The sequence below is a fragment of the Rhinoraja longicauda genome, chromosome 13 (assembly GCF_053455715.1).
Source record: "Rhinoraja longicauda isolate Sanriku21f chromosome 13, sRhiLon1.1, whole genome shotgun sequence".
Taxonomy (NCBI): domain Eukaryota; kingdom Metazoa; phylum Chordata; class Chondrichthyes; order Rajiformes; family Arhynchobatidae; genus Rhinoraja; species Rhinoraja longicauda.
Genome location: NC_135965.1, coordinates 50,618,683 through 50,632,362, shown reverse-complemented (window position 1 = coordinate 50,632,362; position 13,680 = coordinate 50,618,683). Strand labels below are relative to the sequence as shown.

Genomic DNA, 13,680 nt, shown 5'->3' with positions numbered 1-13,680 from the left:
CATCAATCATCAGTTGTGTTCCAGAGCACTGCAGACCTGTCTGACCCTGGAGTTTAATTACCTTATCCATCACAGAGGGATGATGTAGTTGTAAATTTCCATAACCTGGCATGCCACCTTGGAGTTTGGACACTGGTGTCATTGAAGAAGCAGAAAAACTTAAATCCAGAAAGAAACCTTGGGTTTATTGTATTGTTAATGTATTGTTACCTTAGTCACTAGTGTAATGAAGCAAAGACAAAATTCATCCCCTGTCAACAGTGCTAAATGTGCAGCAGGGTAGAAGCAGCACATTCTAATGCGCCTCCATAATTCATATTAATTAAAGTTAATAGAATCGAATTTCAGAGATAGAATACTATGTAAGAATTTTAAAAGACATTTGGACAGATAGATGGGTTGGAACGATGAAGAAGGCTAATAGCCACATATAGGCAAATGGGGCCAGCCCAGTATGCCAATTTGGACAGCATGGCCAAGGTGGGCTGAAGGGTTTGCTTATATGCTGTATAGCTCTATGACTCAATGACTCGGCCATGGGCAAAGCATATTTGGTACTCATGACTGGGGATGAATTTCATGGCAAATGAGATCAAGGTACTCATTCTACTTTTGATCAAGTGTGGTATTTACATAGTAAAATCAAACCCAACACTCTCTGAAGCCAACATGAGCTGCAACAGATGAACCAGGCATTGCAACCAAAGGCCTTCATGTATGGTCTTGTGGGATCATGACTGGATGCAGACTGCATAATTCTAACTCTAAGCCATTTGGTCAAAATTCTCTTGGATGGTAGCTTGAACCACTGGCTCCTCAGCTAAATACATGCACCAGCTGTTTGAACTTGCGGTTCCTCTCTGATTCTTGAGATTGTAGATATTTAGATGAGGCTATTGTAAAACAAAATGTGATAAAATAAAAAAGCATTGTCACTGTAGATTATGAAATGTAACATTTGAAGATTGACGTAAGTGGTAGTTATGCTGTTAGCGAATCATAGTAATCAACAACACCGATTCTATATGGCTGAGTTATCCAAGTCTCTTTGTGTGCGCTTGCAATCATAAATGTACAATATCTGCCAGTTTTAATAACAGAATGATTTTTTCTCCTCCCTTGAATGAGAGCTTTCACCCCAGTAGTGGTTTCCATAGGCAAATAGCTGGACCACATTGAATGAGCGGAAATGCAAGATGAGCAATTTTTACCCTTAATTTATTTACCCTATCTTGCTTTTCTCTCTAAAATTGGACCTGATTGGAAATCGTTTGGACATCAATTCAAATTGGACATTATTCTAACAGTGTTCTTCTTTAACTTTCCAAATGAGCAGAGGGGCCATGACAGACAGATAGTGTGATTTCCACGTTGAGATACAATAGGAGTCAGTTTTTATCTTTCTTCAGGAAATGGCACATGTTTGAATGCACAAGTGAATCAATGAAATGTCTTTTTGCTACAATTAAAGACAAAGGGACAGAGAGAAAGCCTGAACTATTGCAGGCATTGATCTTATTACTTGGAGCTTTATTGCAGATGATTTCAATTGGCTATGTTATGCATCCATTGACCATTCACTTCTGCAGAAATTAAACATAGATTCATTTGTTAAATACCTAAATTACTGAATGTAATTCTTGCTTTAATTTCTGTGGCTTCTTTGTGAAAAAATCCTTGTTACCAACTAACAAAATATACATTTTTGTTTCCAGATAAGTACGTTATTGTTGGTAGTCACCATGGCAACAAGGAAGAACCCTGGACCAGCAGCACTTCCATCATTACAGAGATAATCAAAGCGATCATGTCCCAGGTTCAGAAGAGACATTGGCGGCCAAACCGCAGCATTTTATTCTGTTCCTGGGGAGGAACTACATTTGGCAACATTGGCTCATATGAGTGGGCAGAGGTATGGGTGTGATTTACTTCAAAAATGTTTCCTTTCTGTGAAGAACCTTGTTTGTTAGTTCAAAATATATGCACATAAGTTTCATCTGTGATATGAAAAGTCATGTTGGCAGACTTTGAACCATGTTCATTCATATGCATCTTCACTTTAACAGCGTATCCTTTGAAGTCCTTTCACTGCAAGTAAATCTTCTGAATTAACATTTGACATAAAAATAACTCAATTATTGCACACCAACAGCTATTTGTTGAAGAAAATATAATTTGATTTTCTATCAACTTTAAATTGATGCATTTTGATTTTTAATTATTCTGCTGTGTCAAGATGAATAATACCAAAGCTGAAAAATAGCTGAAATGCTTCAGATACCTGATTTTAGTATAAAACACACCCAATTCGGGTGCAACACAACTAATAGATAAATGAATGGCCATACACCTTCACAGAAATGTCCTGTTTTGATTTTCTCTACAATATTTTCATATGCCTCCTGAAGAAAATTGAAGATATTTTGTGCTGAATACTCCACATGAGAGCTTGTGATTAAACTTTGGTTTTTAATAGATGCATACATTTCCATATAACACGATAAAAACCGCTGTGATTTGGTAAACAAGAAAGAGAAAAGGAAGGAGATAAAAGAAATGGATAAAAAAAGGACTATCTTCGATTTAAAACCAGCATCTGCAGTCTTCCTAGACATTTTAAACAGGTAGTGTTGGGGACACACTTGGTAACTGAGGAAAATATGAGCCTGGTAGAAGTAGGAAAACACATTCCAAAGCAATGGAGCAAATAATGGAGCAATGAGAAAATTCAGAGAGGAGAGTAGGTAAGCAGGAATTGGAGGAAAGCAGTCACTGCAAGGGTAATGGAAGAACGGGGAAACTGGATCAAAGAAAATGGAAGAATATTGAAACACATATTGAAAAAATGAACAGTAGAGGAAACAAGAATGTGGTCAAAATATGAAGATGCCTTTTCAATTAGGAATTAATTAGGAATGTAGCCTCCTTTTGCTCTGCTATTTTATTTTATTCGCACATGTTTAAATTATAATGTTTTATTTTTAATTGCCCACTGTATATCATGTTGTTATCCTTGCGAGCAAAACCCCAAGGTAAATTCCTTGTTTGTGTACATACTTGGCCAATAAAATTTATTCAATTCAATTCAATTCAATTCAATTATGCTCAGAGAGAATCATGGCATGTTACAGCAAAGTTGTTCATATCACCCTTCACTCTTGCACCAGCTTATTTCTAAAACTGTCCAATTAATTACATTCTACTGCAGTTTTTCTTCCACCTATATTTTTTTATTCCCTCCATGTGTGCATGATGCATTTAAGTGCACATGATGCATTTAGCTCTATTCTCCATTCACAAGCGCATCGCAAGGTGACCTTCTGCCTGGAGTGTGAATCATCCTACATTCATTTCTTCATTTTTGCTATTTCACCTCATTTTCAATGGCTTATCATTTCTACCTTCCATTTCATTTGGAGATATGTGCTTCTGCATAACCCCAAGATTATGTCGATTTAAACTTTATTATATTACCTCCAAAAAAGTCAAATTTTCTGACTTCAGTGAAAGATGAGGTATTTTTACAATTTATCCATCTCATCCATGATTTGTTACTTTAAATCCCGACTGCGGGTGCTGTCTGTACGGAGTTTGTTCATTCTCCCTGTGCCCTTGTGGGTTTTCTCCGAGATCTTCGGATTCCTCCCACACTCCAAGGACGTACAGGTAGGTAGGTTAATTGGCTTAGTGTATATGTAAATTGTTCCTTGTGTGTGTAGGATAGCGTTAATGTGCGGGGATCGCTGGTCGGCGCAGGCTCAGTGGGCCGAAAGGCCTGTTTCTGCGCTGTATCTCGAAACTAAACTAAACTAAATATGTTTTAAATTCAGATGTGGAGAATGTAGTGAAATAGAGCTTAGACACAAAATGTTGGAGTAACTCAGCGAGTCAGGCAGCATCTCGGGAGAGAAGGAATGGGTCAAGACCCTTCTTCAGACTGATGTCAGGGGAGGGGGCGAGACAAAGATAGGATGTAGTCGGAGACAGGAAGACTAGTGGGAGAACTGGGAAGGGGGACGGGATAGAGAGGGGAAGCAGGAACTACCTGAAATGGGAGGTCAATGTTCATACCGCTGGGGTGTAAACTACCCAAGTGAAATATGAGGTGCTGTTCCTCTAATTTGCGCTGGACCTCACTCTGACAATGGAGGAGCCCCAGGACAGAAAGGTCAGATTGGGAATGGGAGGGGGAGTTGAAAAACTAAGCCACCGAGAGATCAGGGTGGTTAAGTCGGACATTTTAGTTACTTTTTTAGTTTAGTTTAGGGATACGGTGTGCAAACATGCTTTTCGTCCCACCAAGACCGCACCGACCGTATACTATGTCAAACACACTAGGGGAAATTTACAGAGGGCCAATTAACCTACAAACCTGCACGTCTTTAGGGATGTGGGAGGAAACCGGAACAGCTGGAGGAAATCGACGGGGTCACAGGGAGAAGGTACAAACTTCGCACAGACAGCACCCGTAGTCGGGATTAAATCCAGTCTCTGGTAGAGGTAGCATCACGACCACTGCGCCGCTGTCCAGGCCTATGACTTACTGAAGATAGACATAAAATGCTGGAGTAACTCAGCGGGACAGGGAGCATCTCTGGAGAGAAGGAATGGATGACGTTTCGGGTTGAGACCCTTCTTCAGACTTGGCCTTATATTGTGTAGGAGAAGGACACATGCCAGTAGTTTCTCTAGCCCCTGCATGCACCATCTCAAGGGTAGGCCTTTGGTGGAAATCAGATTGTGGCTTTGAGGGAGAATGCAATCAGCCCGAGGACAAAGGTATCTTGCTCACTAGTGAGTGAGAAAGCACAACTGCTCTTCACCAGATGAACAACAAATTTCACAATGCAATCGCCTCAGCAACTATGAAGTCACAATAGAACAGATCATGTGACCTTCATATGTGGCACAAGGGAAAGGGATCCTCATTCTGTTTGTCACACCAGTGGTTATGTGTACGTCAAAATTGAGTCGCACACATAAAGTGCAAGAAAGTACTAAAAATGCAAAGGCATAGTCACAACAAATAAAAGGAAGCTCCATCAAATGCCATTTCATTACAAGATGATACAAAAAATGCATCAAAAAAGGGAGGAAAAAAGGCTTTCTGAAAGTCCAGATACACTACATCCACTTTCTTACAGTTTGGCTTTCTGCCCAACCAATTGTTCAAGGGCTTTTGATCGCAATATGCGCCTTAACAAAGAAGCGTTCAACAAAGAAACTGACGTTACTAAAGAACATCCATTTTACTTGTCACATCCTCAAACAATTCCAGAAGATTAGTCAAGCAGGATTTCCCCTGTATAAATCCATGCTGACTTGGACCAATCCTTTTACTGCTGTGCAAATGCGCCGTTATTACCTCTTTAATAATTGACTCCAGCATCTTCCCTTTCGTGATCTTAGCTTTCAGCCACTGAAGGGCGTAAAAACATCAAGCCTAACTACAGAGAGCTAAAATGTCCAGCATTTATTCCAAATAATAATAGATAGGAAGACTAAATTCATGACTGTGATCTAATTATAGTATACTGATGAGTTTCATTAAACTCCTTGAGTTCTGCTCTTGTTGTTTATGATGCCTTCTGTTCCTTTGATTAGATTATGGCCATGTAATTACTTTCTGCTACCTTTTGTTTTTAAATATACAATTTACATTATTGTGTTGTAAATAATGTCTTTCTTTTAATGTTTGAGAGTATCATTCTGCATTAATGACAAGTTAGAAATATTTCATTCGTTAATTCAGATTCAGTGTCAGAGCCACCTTTAATTAACATTACAATGAGCTGGGAGCTGATTATCCTGTTGAGGCTATTGTGTAAATTGGAAAACAATAATTTATTAGGGTGAGATGAGCAAGTGAGACTTGGGATTTGTCAGTGCCTAGAAAAGGTTAATAGTTGCTTTTACAGTTTCAAATTTGATCTGCTTTTAAATTAAATAGGCCTCTTGCCGTCCATGATCTGCTTTACTGTATCCTGAGATCAAGAGTGGAGATTCTCATTTTCACACATAGTGCAAGAAATTGGAAGGAGCGTTGTCTTTCGACATCATATTCATTAATATTTTCTTGCTTTTATGCATATTCTCTCCTCCGGTGAACTTGTCTGAAGGGAAGGTTGATGGTTTTGCACTAAGACGTTATATGGAAGGCTTTCAAGGATCAAAGATTGATGATAGAGATTGAAAGAGATGGTGCAAAGGCTTCTTTTTTGAAAGAAATAGTTTTTAATGATTATATTTTTTACATCAGCGAAACCAAACGCATGCTCGGCGATCGTTTCGCTCCACACCTTCGCTCAGTCCGCCTTAGCCAACCTGATCTCCCGGTGGCTGAGCACTTCAACTCCCCCTCCCATTCCCAGTCTGACCTTTCTGTCATGGGCCTCCTCCAGTGCCATAGTGAGGCCCACCGGAAATTGGAGGAACAGCACCTCATATTTTGCTTGGGCAGCTTGCAGCCCAGCGGTATGAACATTGACTTCTCCAACTTTAGATAGTTCCTCTGTCCCTCTCTTCCCCTCCCCCTTCCCAGTTCTCCCTCTATCTTCCTGTCTCCACCTATATCCTTCCTTTGTCCCGCCCCCCTGACATCAGTCTGAAGAAGGGTCTCGACCCGAAACATCACCCATTCCTTCTCCTGAGATGCTGCCTGACCTGCTGAGTTACTCCAGCATTTTGTGAATAAATACCTTCGATTTGTACCAGCATCTGCAGTTATTTTCTTACATATTCTTTTCAGCAATGACCCTATTAGATCTTAGCAGTATAGAAGCCGAGAGAGAGAGAGACATACGTTACCTATTTTAATCAAAAATGATTGTACAGCCTCATTTCATTCTTGACAACAAGCCACAGCTGTTGGATTTTAAGGATATATTCTTGCGTGCTGCAAGATTATGTTCATAATGAGTTTTATAACTCTGCAATGGAAATTAAATCCATTCTAATAAATAACCTGCCGTTGTGTTTTTGGCCAAACAAAACTGTAGTAGTTTCATCAGCAAAAAAGGAGACGGTAGGTACAAGCATCTGGGATCAAGAGAATCCCTGGAACAGGGAATAGGGAATGAAGGAATATACTTAAAAAGGGCAAAAAGAGAGGCAAGAGAGAGCTCTGGCTACCTAATTGTTCTACTGAACCCAAATACATTTTCATGAATTATTACCCATGTAATCTCACATCTTTTTTTATCTTAATCTGCTGTACTTTCAGGAGAAAAGTTAAACACATATTTCCAATTCAATCCACATCGGCACAAATTTCCCAAGTTATTTTAAACAGTGAACAGTTCTCCCAGCCCTGATTGTCACTTTTTTTTTGCATTTTGAGATGTGGTGTTCTTATTCTGCAGCAAATATAATGGTGCAGCCTTTGTTAGCTTTCCTTTGCTTTCCTGAATTATGTCAATAGATTATGTCTGTTCCTCCCTCTTCGTGAGATCTGGATTGTGATCCATATTAATTATTGTAACTTTCCACTACCTTAATTGTTGGTGTGAAAGGGAGCTTCCTTTCCCTTCAACTGGAACGTTAGACTCGAGCAACCTTGAAGCTAATGGCAGATTTTTTCTGGTTCATTGGTTCATCAGGCTCAGGGTTAGGGCTGACGTGTTCCTGTGTGACAAGAAACTGAAGTAAATATCTGTGAGAAGTAACTCGGCTGTTTTTTACAGCATCCTCTGTTTTTTCACAATCGTTACCATGTCATCCCCATCAAATGTGTGACAATGTTGGGTCCAACTTTAACTGAGATGCTGTATGTTCAAACCTGTGAACAAACATGAGTTCCTGAGCAAACTCTAGTTTTATTCAAGACCTCACTTTTTACACACAGGCTTCTTCTTCTTTTGCCTTGCCTCCATAGATCTGCCAACATTACATTTTCAAGTGATACCTTTCTGCATTCTGCATTCATTATTTCCTCCCAGATTTGATCAGTGTTATGGACTCTCAAATTTCTCTCTCGTAGATTTGGTAAAGCAATCCATCAAAAATCCTGAATTTATCTTTGAATGTTCAAGTTAGGGCAGAACTAAGTGGGAGCCCCTGCTGCTTCTTTGACAATCCTATCAACCCTTGCAGCATTGTATCAACTGGAGTACCTCATCAATGGCTTAGCTACAGGCAGATCCTTCAATATATTCATTTGCTCTAATTCTGTGCAGAGGAAGATACACACAGCCCAGTGCGTCTGTACATCTTACTGGCTGGGAGGTAACATTTTCTGAATTGTATATCTGTAAATGTATTTATTAGTCCCTTTCATGCTTGCAGAAGATTCTTCGTCACAGTCATTCAAAGAAGGTTGTGACCGTCTCTGCCTTGTACTAGGTATCTGCCTCTCTTGGGTAGTTCATGGACCACTCAACTCAAGCCTAGTTCTCAAAATGGAGAGTTTTCCTTTACAAATTCAGTGTGGGGTGACACAGCATCTGGTCGAACTCTGCTTTGCATGCACAACTAGTTGGCCATTTTTGATCCCAATCTGAGCACTCTGCTTGTTGGCATTTTTCTGTCATCTGCTGTGAATAGTACTTTGATTTATTGGTTTGTTTGCTGTTGAATGTCTTTCCAACGACACTTAATATCTTTCTTTGTCAGTTATCTCAATGGTTCACATTCCTCATGCAAATGGGAGAGGAATTTCTTAAGTAGTTCACAAATCCTCTGAAACATTAGATTCCAGTACTATCGGTTGGACTTGGCAGTCGCTTCACTGTGCTCACCTTGGCTGGTCTGGTTTACAATAGACAATAGACAATAGGTGCAGGAGTAGACCATTCAGCCCTTCGAGCCAGCACCGCCATTCAATGCGATCATGGCTGATCACTCTCAATCAGTACCCCGTTCCTACCTTCTCCCCATACCCCCTCACTCCGCTATCCTTAAGAGCTCTATCCAGCTCTCTCTTGAAAGCATCCAACGAACTGGCCTCCACTGCCTTCTGAGGCAGAGAATTCCACACCTTCACCACTCTCTGACTGAAAAAGTTCTTCTTCATCTCCGTTCTAAATGGCCTACCCCTTATTCTTAAACTGTGGCCCCTTGTTCTGGACTCCCCCAACATTGGGAACATGTTTCCTGCCTCTAATGTGTCCAATCCTCTAATTGTCCAAGCCCTCTCTTGTAATCAGTGATCACATGACCCATCCAGTGAACCTCATTCGGTTTGAACTTTAATTGTTGCATGTTGCACCAAAGCTGAAACTCCTCAAATCTGTTCCTTCAGACTGTGGCCTTTCTGTCACAGTCCATTAAGGCCTCTGCTTCACCCTCCACTTCTCCAAAAACAACAATGTCAGCCTCTGCACACTTTTTGTTGGCAAGTCTTTTCTCAAGTGATTCACTGGGTGGAATAAGGTTTACACAACATTCGAGGGTGAACATGAGAGCTAAATAGCCCCTTTAATGTCCCCATGCACAGTTGTGGTGTCATGAAAATATTTCCTTAATGAATATTTATGCATGTGGATGATCCATGGAGTCAAAAAATTGTTTTTAATTTATTTCTGCTGAAAAAAATTACAACTTCATTCAGGTTTGAAGAGAATCAATTTAGCTCATAACCTATCCAGCAGTCAGTTTCTTATGAATTCTGCATGATTGAGATCATCCCTCAGAGCATTCACTGCCCTTTGCAGATTTCCAAGTGATGCATATCCTTCCTGTCATATAAACCCTGAAAAAATTGCTTTCTGTGGACTTTTAGAACTCAATATTGTCAGCAGTAAAATTACCTCAAGATCAAATTGGCTTAGAAGAACAAAGATACACTCCTTAACAAGGGCTGCAACCATTCGATGTTGGTGTGATTGGACCCTGTTCATAGGCTGACAGGTCATTACGAGTTTGTATTTGAGTGAAAATTGGGATTTCAACCTCTGCTTGTTTATTCAGTGAGTTCCATTAAAGGGAGCATCTCAAAGATTTAATACATGATAAAGCAGGATCACCTCTTAACATCCAGCAGTGAAGGAAAATGAAAAACATATTTTGGTTGAATGAGCTTGAAGAGAGCTTTTGCAGCATGTATGATATTATCTAGACAACTTTCAATGGAGATTCCTGCAGTTTCTCAGTGCATCTAATGAAAATAATCTTGCACGGTTTGTGCACCACAGAGATAAGTCAAAGCATGGAAATTCATGTAATTTTTTTAGAGAAAATAGTCAAATTGGAAAAGGGAGCAAGTAGCTGTGAAACTAAAGGATGGGATAAAAAAAACTGTAAGAAATTTAGCTTGGAAAAACAAGTCAAATAAGTTTAGGTGGAGATAAATAATTGAAGTAAGCCAGAAAACATCGGTAGAAATTGTCTCAAACCACCCAAGTAATGGTGGTAATTCAGCATATGGTTCTAATGAAGACAGTAGAGTAGCATATAATGTAGAAGTGTTCAATCTTCATAGAACAGGCAAAGAAATTTAATAGTAATAATGTAGAGGACGAATACACTTCGGTTTTCCAGAACTGTATGTTAAGAAATCAACCAGGAGAAACAATCTAGTTTGGATCTATGAACATTTTTTAAAATTGCAGACGCTGGTAATCGCAAATAAAAACAGGAAATGGTGGAAACACTCAGCATGTCTGACAGCATCTGTGGAAAGAGGAACAGTTGAGATTTCCGGTCAAAGACCCTTAAACCTGTTTTCTGATATATTGACAACTGTATGGATGCTGCCTCTTGCACACATACAGCATGATTAAATATAATTGCTTTTGCTGTCAGTTCTCCCCCTGCTCTCACCTTCACATGGTCCATCTCTGACACTTCCCTTTCTGGATCTCTCTCCATCCAGGGGATAGGTCGGTGACAAATATCCTTCACAAACCCGGAGACTCCCACCGTTATCTCAACAATACTTCCCCAAACCTTTTACTCTGTAGGAATGCATTACATTCTCCCATTTCCTCTGACTCCATCAATGGTCTCCAGTTACCAAGTCTTTCTGCACTAGGTGCCTCTGAGATATCTTCCTATCTCTTAAATGGCTTCTCCTCCAACACAGGAGAGAGAGCCCTCAAATATGTCTCATTTGCTCCTTCGCACTCATCCATTTGTAGATTGAACAAGCATGAGAGTTGTCCCCTGTCCCCACTTTCTACCTGGACTGACATGCTACAGCCAAACATGCTACAGGCCATCCTTTGCGCCTTCTATCACCAGACCCATCTTCCCTCCTAACTCTTTCAACATTTTGAACATAGAACAATATAGCACAAGAACAGGATCTTTGGCCCACGACGTCTGTGCCAAACATGATGCCAAATTAACCTAATTCCTTCTGCCTGTACATGATCCATATCCCTCCATTCGTTATGTAACTATGTGCTTGTCTAAAAGCCTCCTGAATGTCACTATCATGTTTGCTTCCACCACCCTCCTGGCAGCGCATTTCACCAACGCCCCTCGCCCTTCATTCATTCGCACTATCTTTGATCGGACTTTACTGGCTTTACCTTGCACTAAACGTCATTCCCTTATCACATGATACACACTATAAATGGCTGGATTGTAATCATGTATTGTCTTTCTGCTGCCTGGTTCACACGCAACGAATGTTTTTCACGTGACAATAAACTAAACTGAAACTAAAAGGTTGTCCTGCACATTTTAAACTTTCTCCCTCTCATTTTAAAGCTAAGACCTCCAGTAGTTGATATTTTGAGAAAAAGATTCTGACCATCCATCCTATCTGTGCCCCTTCAAAGAAAACAATCTAAGTTTGTACAGCTTTACAGCTAATATCTTCTAATTGAGGGAAATAGGGTTCTGTTTTGAATGTCAAGCACATGAACAATATAACCTGCTGAAGTGAGTGTAAGTAGTTCTCATCACTGGGGATGTTGGGCTGAAAGAGGGCACTGATATTGGTTTGCTTCTCCTTACAGAGAATATGGGGGATTTAGTAGACATTGTTTTGTGGTGATTTGCCTGTTGAAACGAATCCATCTTTCTTGTGTGTAATGTGATGACTAGAACTGGACACAATACAAGAGGTGTGGTTCAACTATATCCAGTTGATAGATGAAGGCATCCCACATGCCCTTTTAAGTGCTATATTGCCCTCCCCTGCTACCTTTAACTATCTATTCTGATCTGCTTTCCAAAGAGCCGCAGGCCCTCTCATTTATTGTGCATTTCATTGCATTGTCCCACTCCCCACATAAAATCACCTTACACTTCTCCGGGTTATTTGCAGATAACTACATGTCCATACAGCCTGGAGCTTTCCTCTTTGCTGTCAACCACATGGCAATTACCATCGTCACGGTGAGCACTTCAGCAGAGCTCTTCACAAAATAACAGATACACAGTCTGGCAATTACTCCCAAATCACTTGAAACTGCACAACGGACCGTTGACTGTATAGGACCAGAATGGACAGTATAGAAGTTGGGAGGTCATGTTGCAATTGTATAAGACGTTGGTGAGACCGCATTTAGAATATTGTGGTCAATTCTGGGCACCATGTTATAGGAAAGATGTTGTCAAGCTTGAAAGGGTTCAGAAAACATTTATGAGGATGTTGCCAGGACTAGAGGGTGTGAGCTATAGGGAGAGGTTGAGTAGGCTGGGTCTCTATTCCATGGAGCGCAGGAGGATGAGGGGAGATCTTATAGAGGTGTACAAAATCATGAGAGGAATAGATTGGGTAGATGCACAGAGTCTCTTGCCCAGAGTAGGGGAATCGAGGACCAGAGGACATAGGTTCAAGGTGAAGGGGAAAAGATTTAATAGGAATCCGAGGGGTAACCTTTTCACACAAAGGGTGGTAGGTGTATGGAACAAGCTGCCAGAGGAGGTAGTTGCGGCTGGGACTATCCCATTATTTAAGAAACAGACAGGTGCATGGATAGGACAGGTTTGGAGGGATATGGACCAAGCGCAGGCAAGTGGGACTAGTGTAGCTGGGACATTGTTGGCCGTTGTGGGCAAGTTGGGCCGAAGGGCCTGTTTCCATACAGTATCACTCTATGACTCTATGACCTACTAGCAAGGGATTGTTCTCTTTATGATCCCTGGTCCACACATCCATCACCTCCAACCACGTATCTTTTCAGTGCTTGTTCCCTATCTTCAGCAGGACATGCAATACCTGGTCTTTAACCTCATCGCTTCCCACGAGCAGAAGCAGTGATTCACTTGGACTTATTCCAATTTAGTGTTTTGCATTCAGTGCTTACAATATAGTCCCTCTACACTGGAGAAACCAAATGGAGATTGGGGGAACGTTTTAAAGTGCACATTACTTTCTAGTCGAGAGAGTTGACCCTGAGCTTCAAATAGGCTGTAACTTCATTTCTCCATCCCTTTCCCACTCGGAAGGAGCTACCTGTGGATCCTGCGCTATTTCATAATGTACAAGGAAATCAAAGGGTAAATGGTTAGTCCCAGAAAAAATGAGCCATGATTTTATTGAGTGGTGGATCAGGAAAGAGGGGCCATATGGGAGACTCTAACTTCTACATCTTACATTCTTTGCCAAGTTAAGTCCTTGAGGCTTTCTCTTTATGACGACTACTGTTTTTTTGCTATCGTAAATCAGAAGGGCAACTCTGAACTTAAAGTTACATAAGTAATGAATTCAGTTTCTTGTAAATAACCGTGATTTATTCTGTAACACAGCATGAAAGAAAGTTGTTTGGCCCAGGTTACTGTTCTAGC

The 13,680-nt window shown here is 40.5% G+C and overlaps 1 protein-coding gene across 1 annotated transcript in view; it reads left to right on the top strand.

Annotated features, from left to right (window-relative positions):
- Window positions 1–13,680, top strand: part of naaladl2 (N-acetylated alpha-linked acidic dipeptidase like 2) — a 624,478-nt gene that overhangs the window by 460,418 nt on the left and 150,380 nt on the right. Inside the window, exon 11 of the mRNA XM_078410100.1 lies at window positions 1,716–1,912. Within this exon, the coding sequence (XP_078266226.1) occupies window positions 1,716–1,912 (197 nt within the window). The remainder of the gene's footprint in view (window positions 1–1,715; window positions 1,913–13,680) is intronic.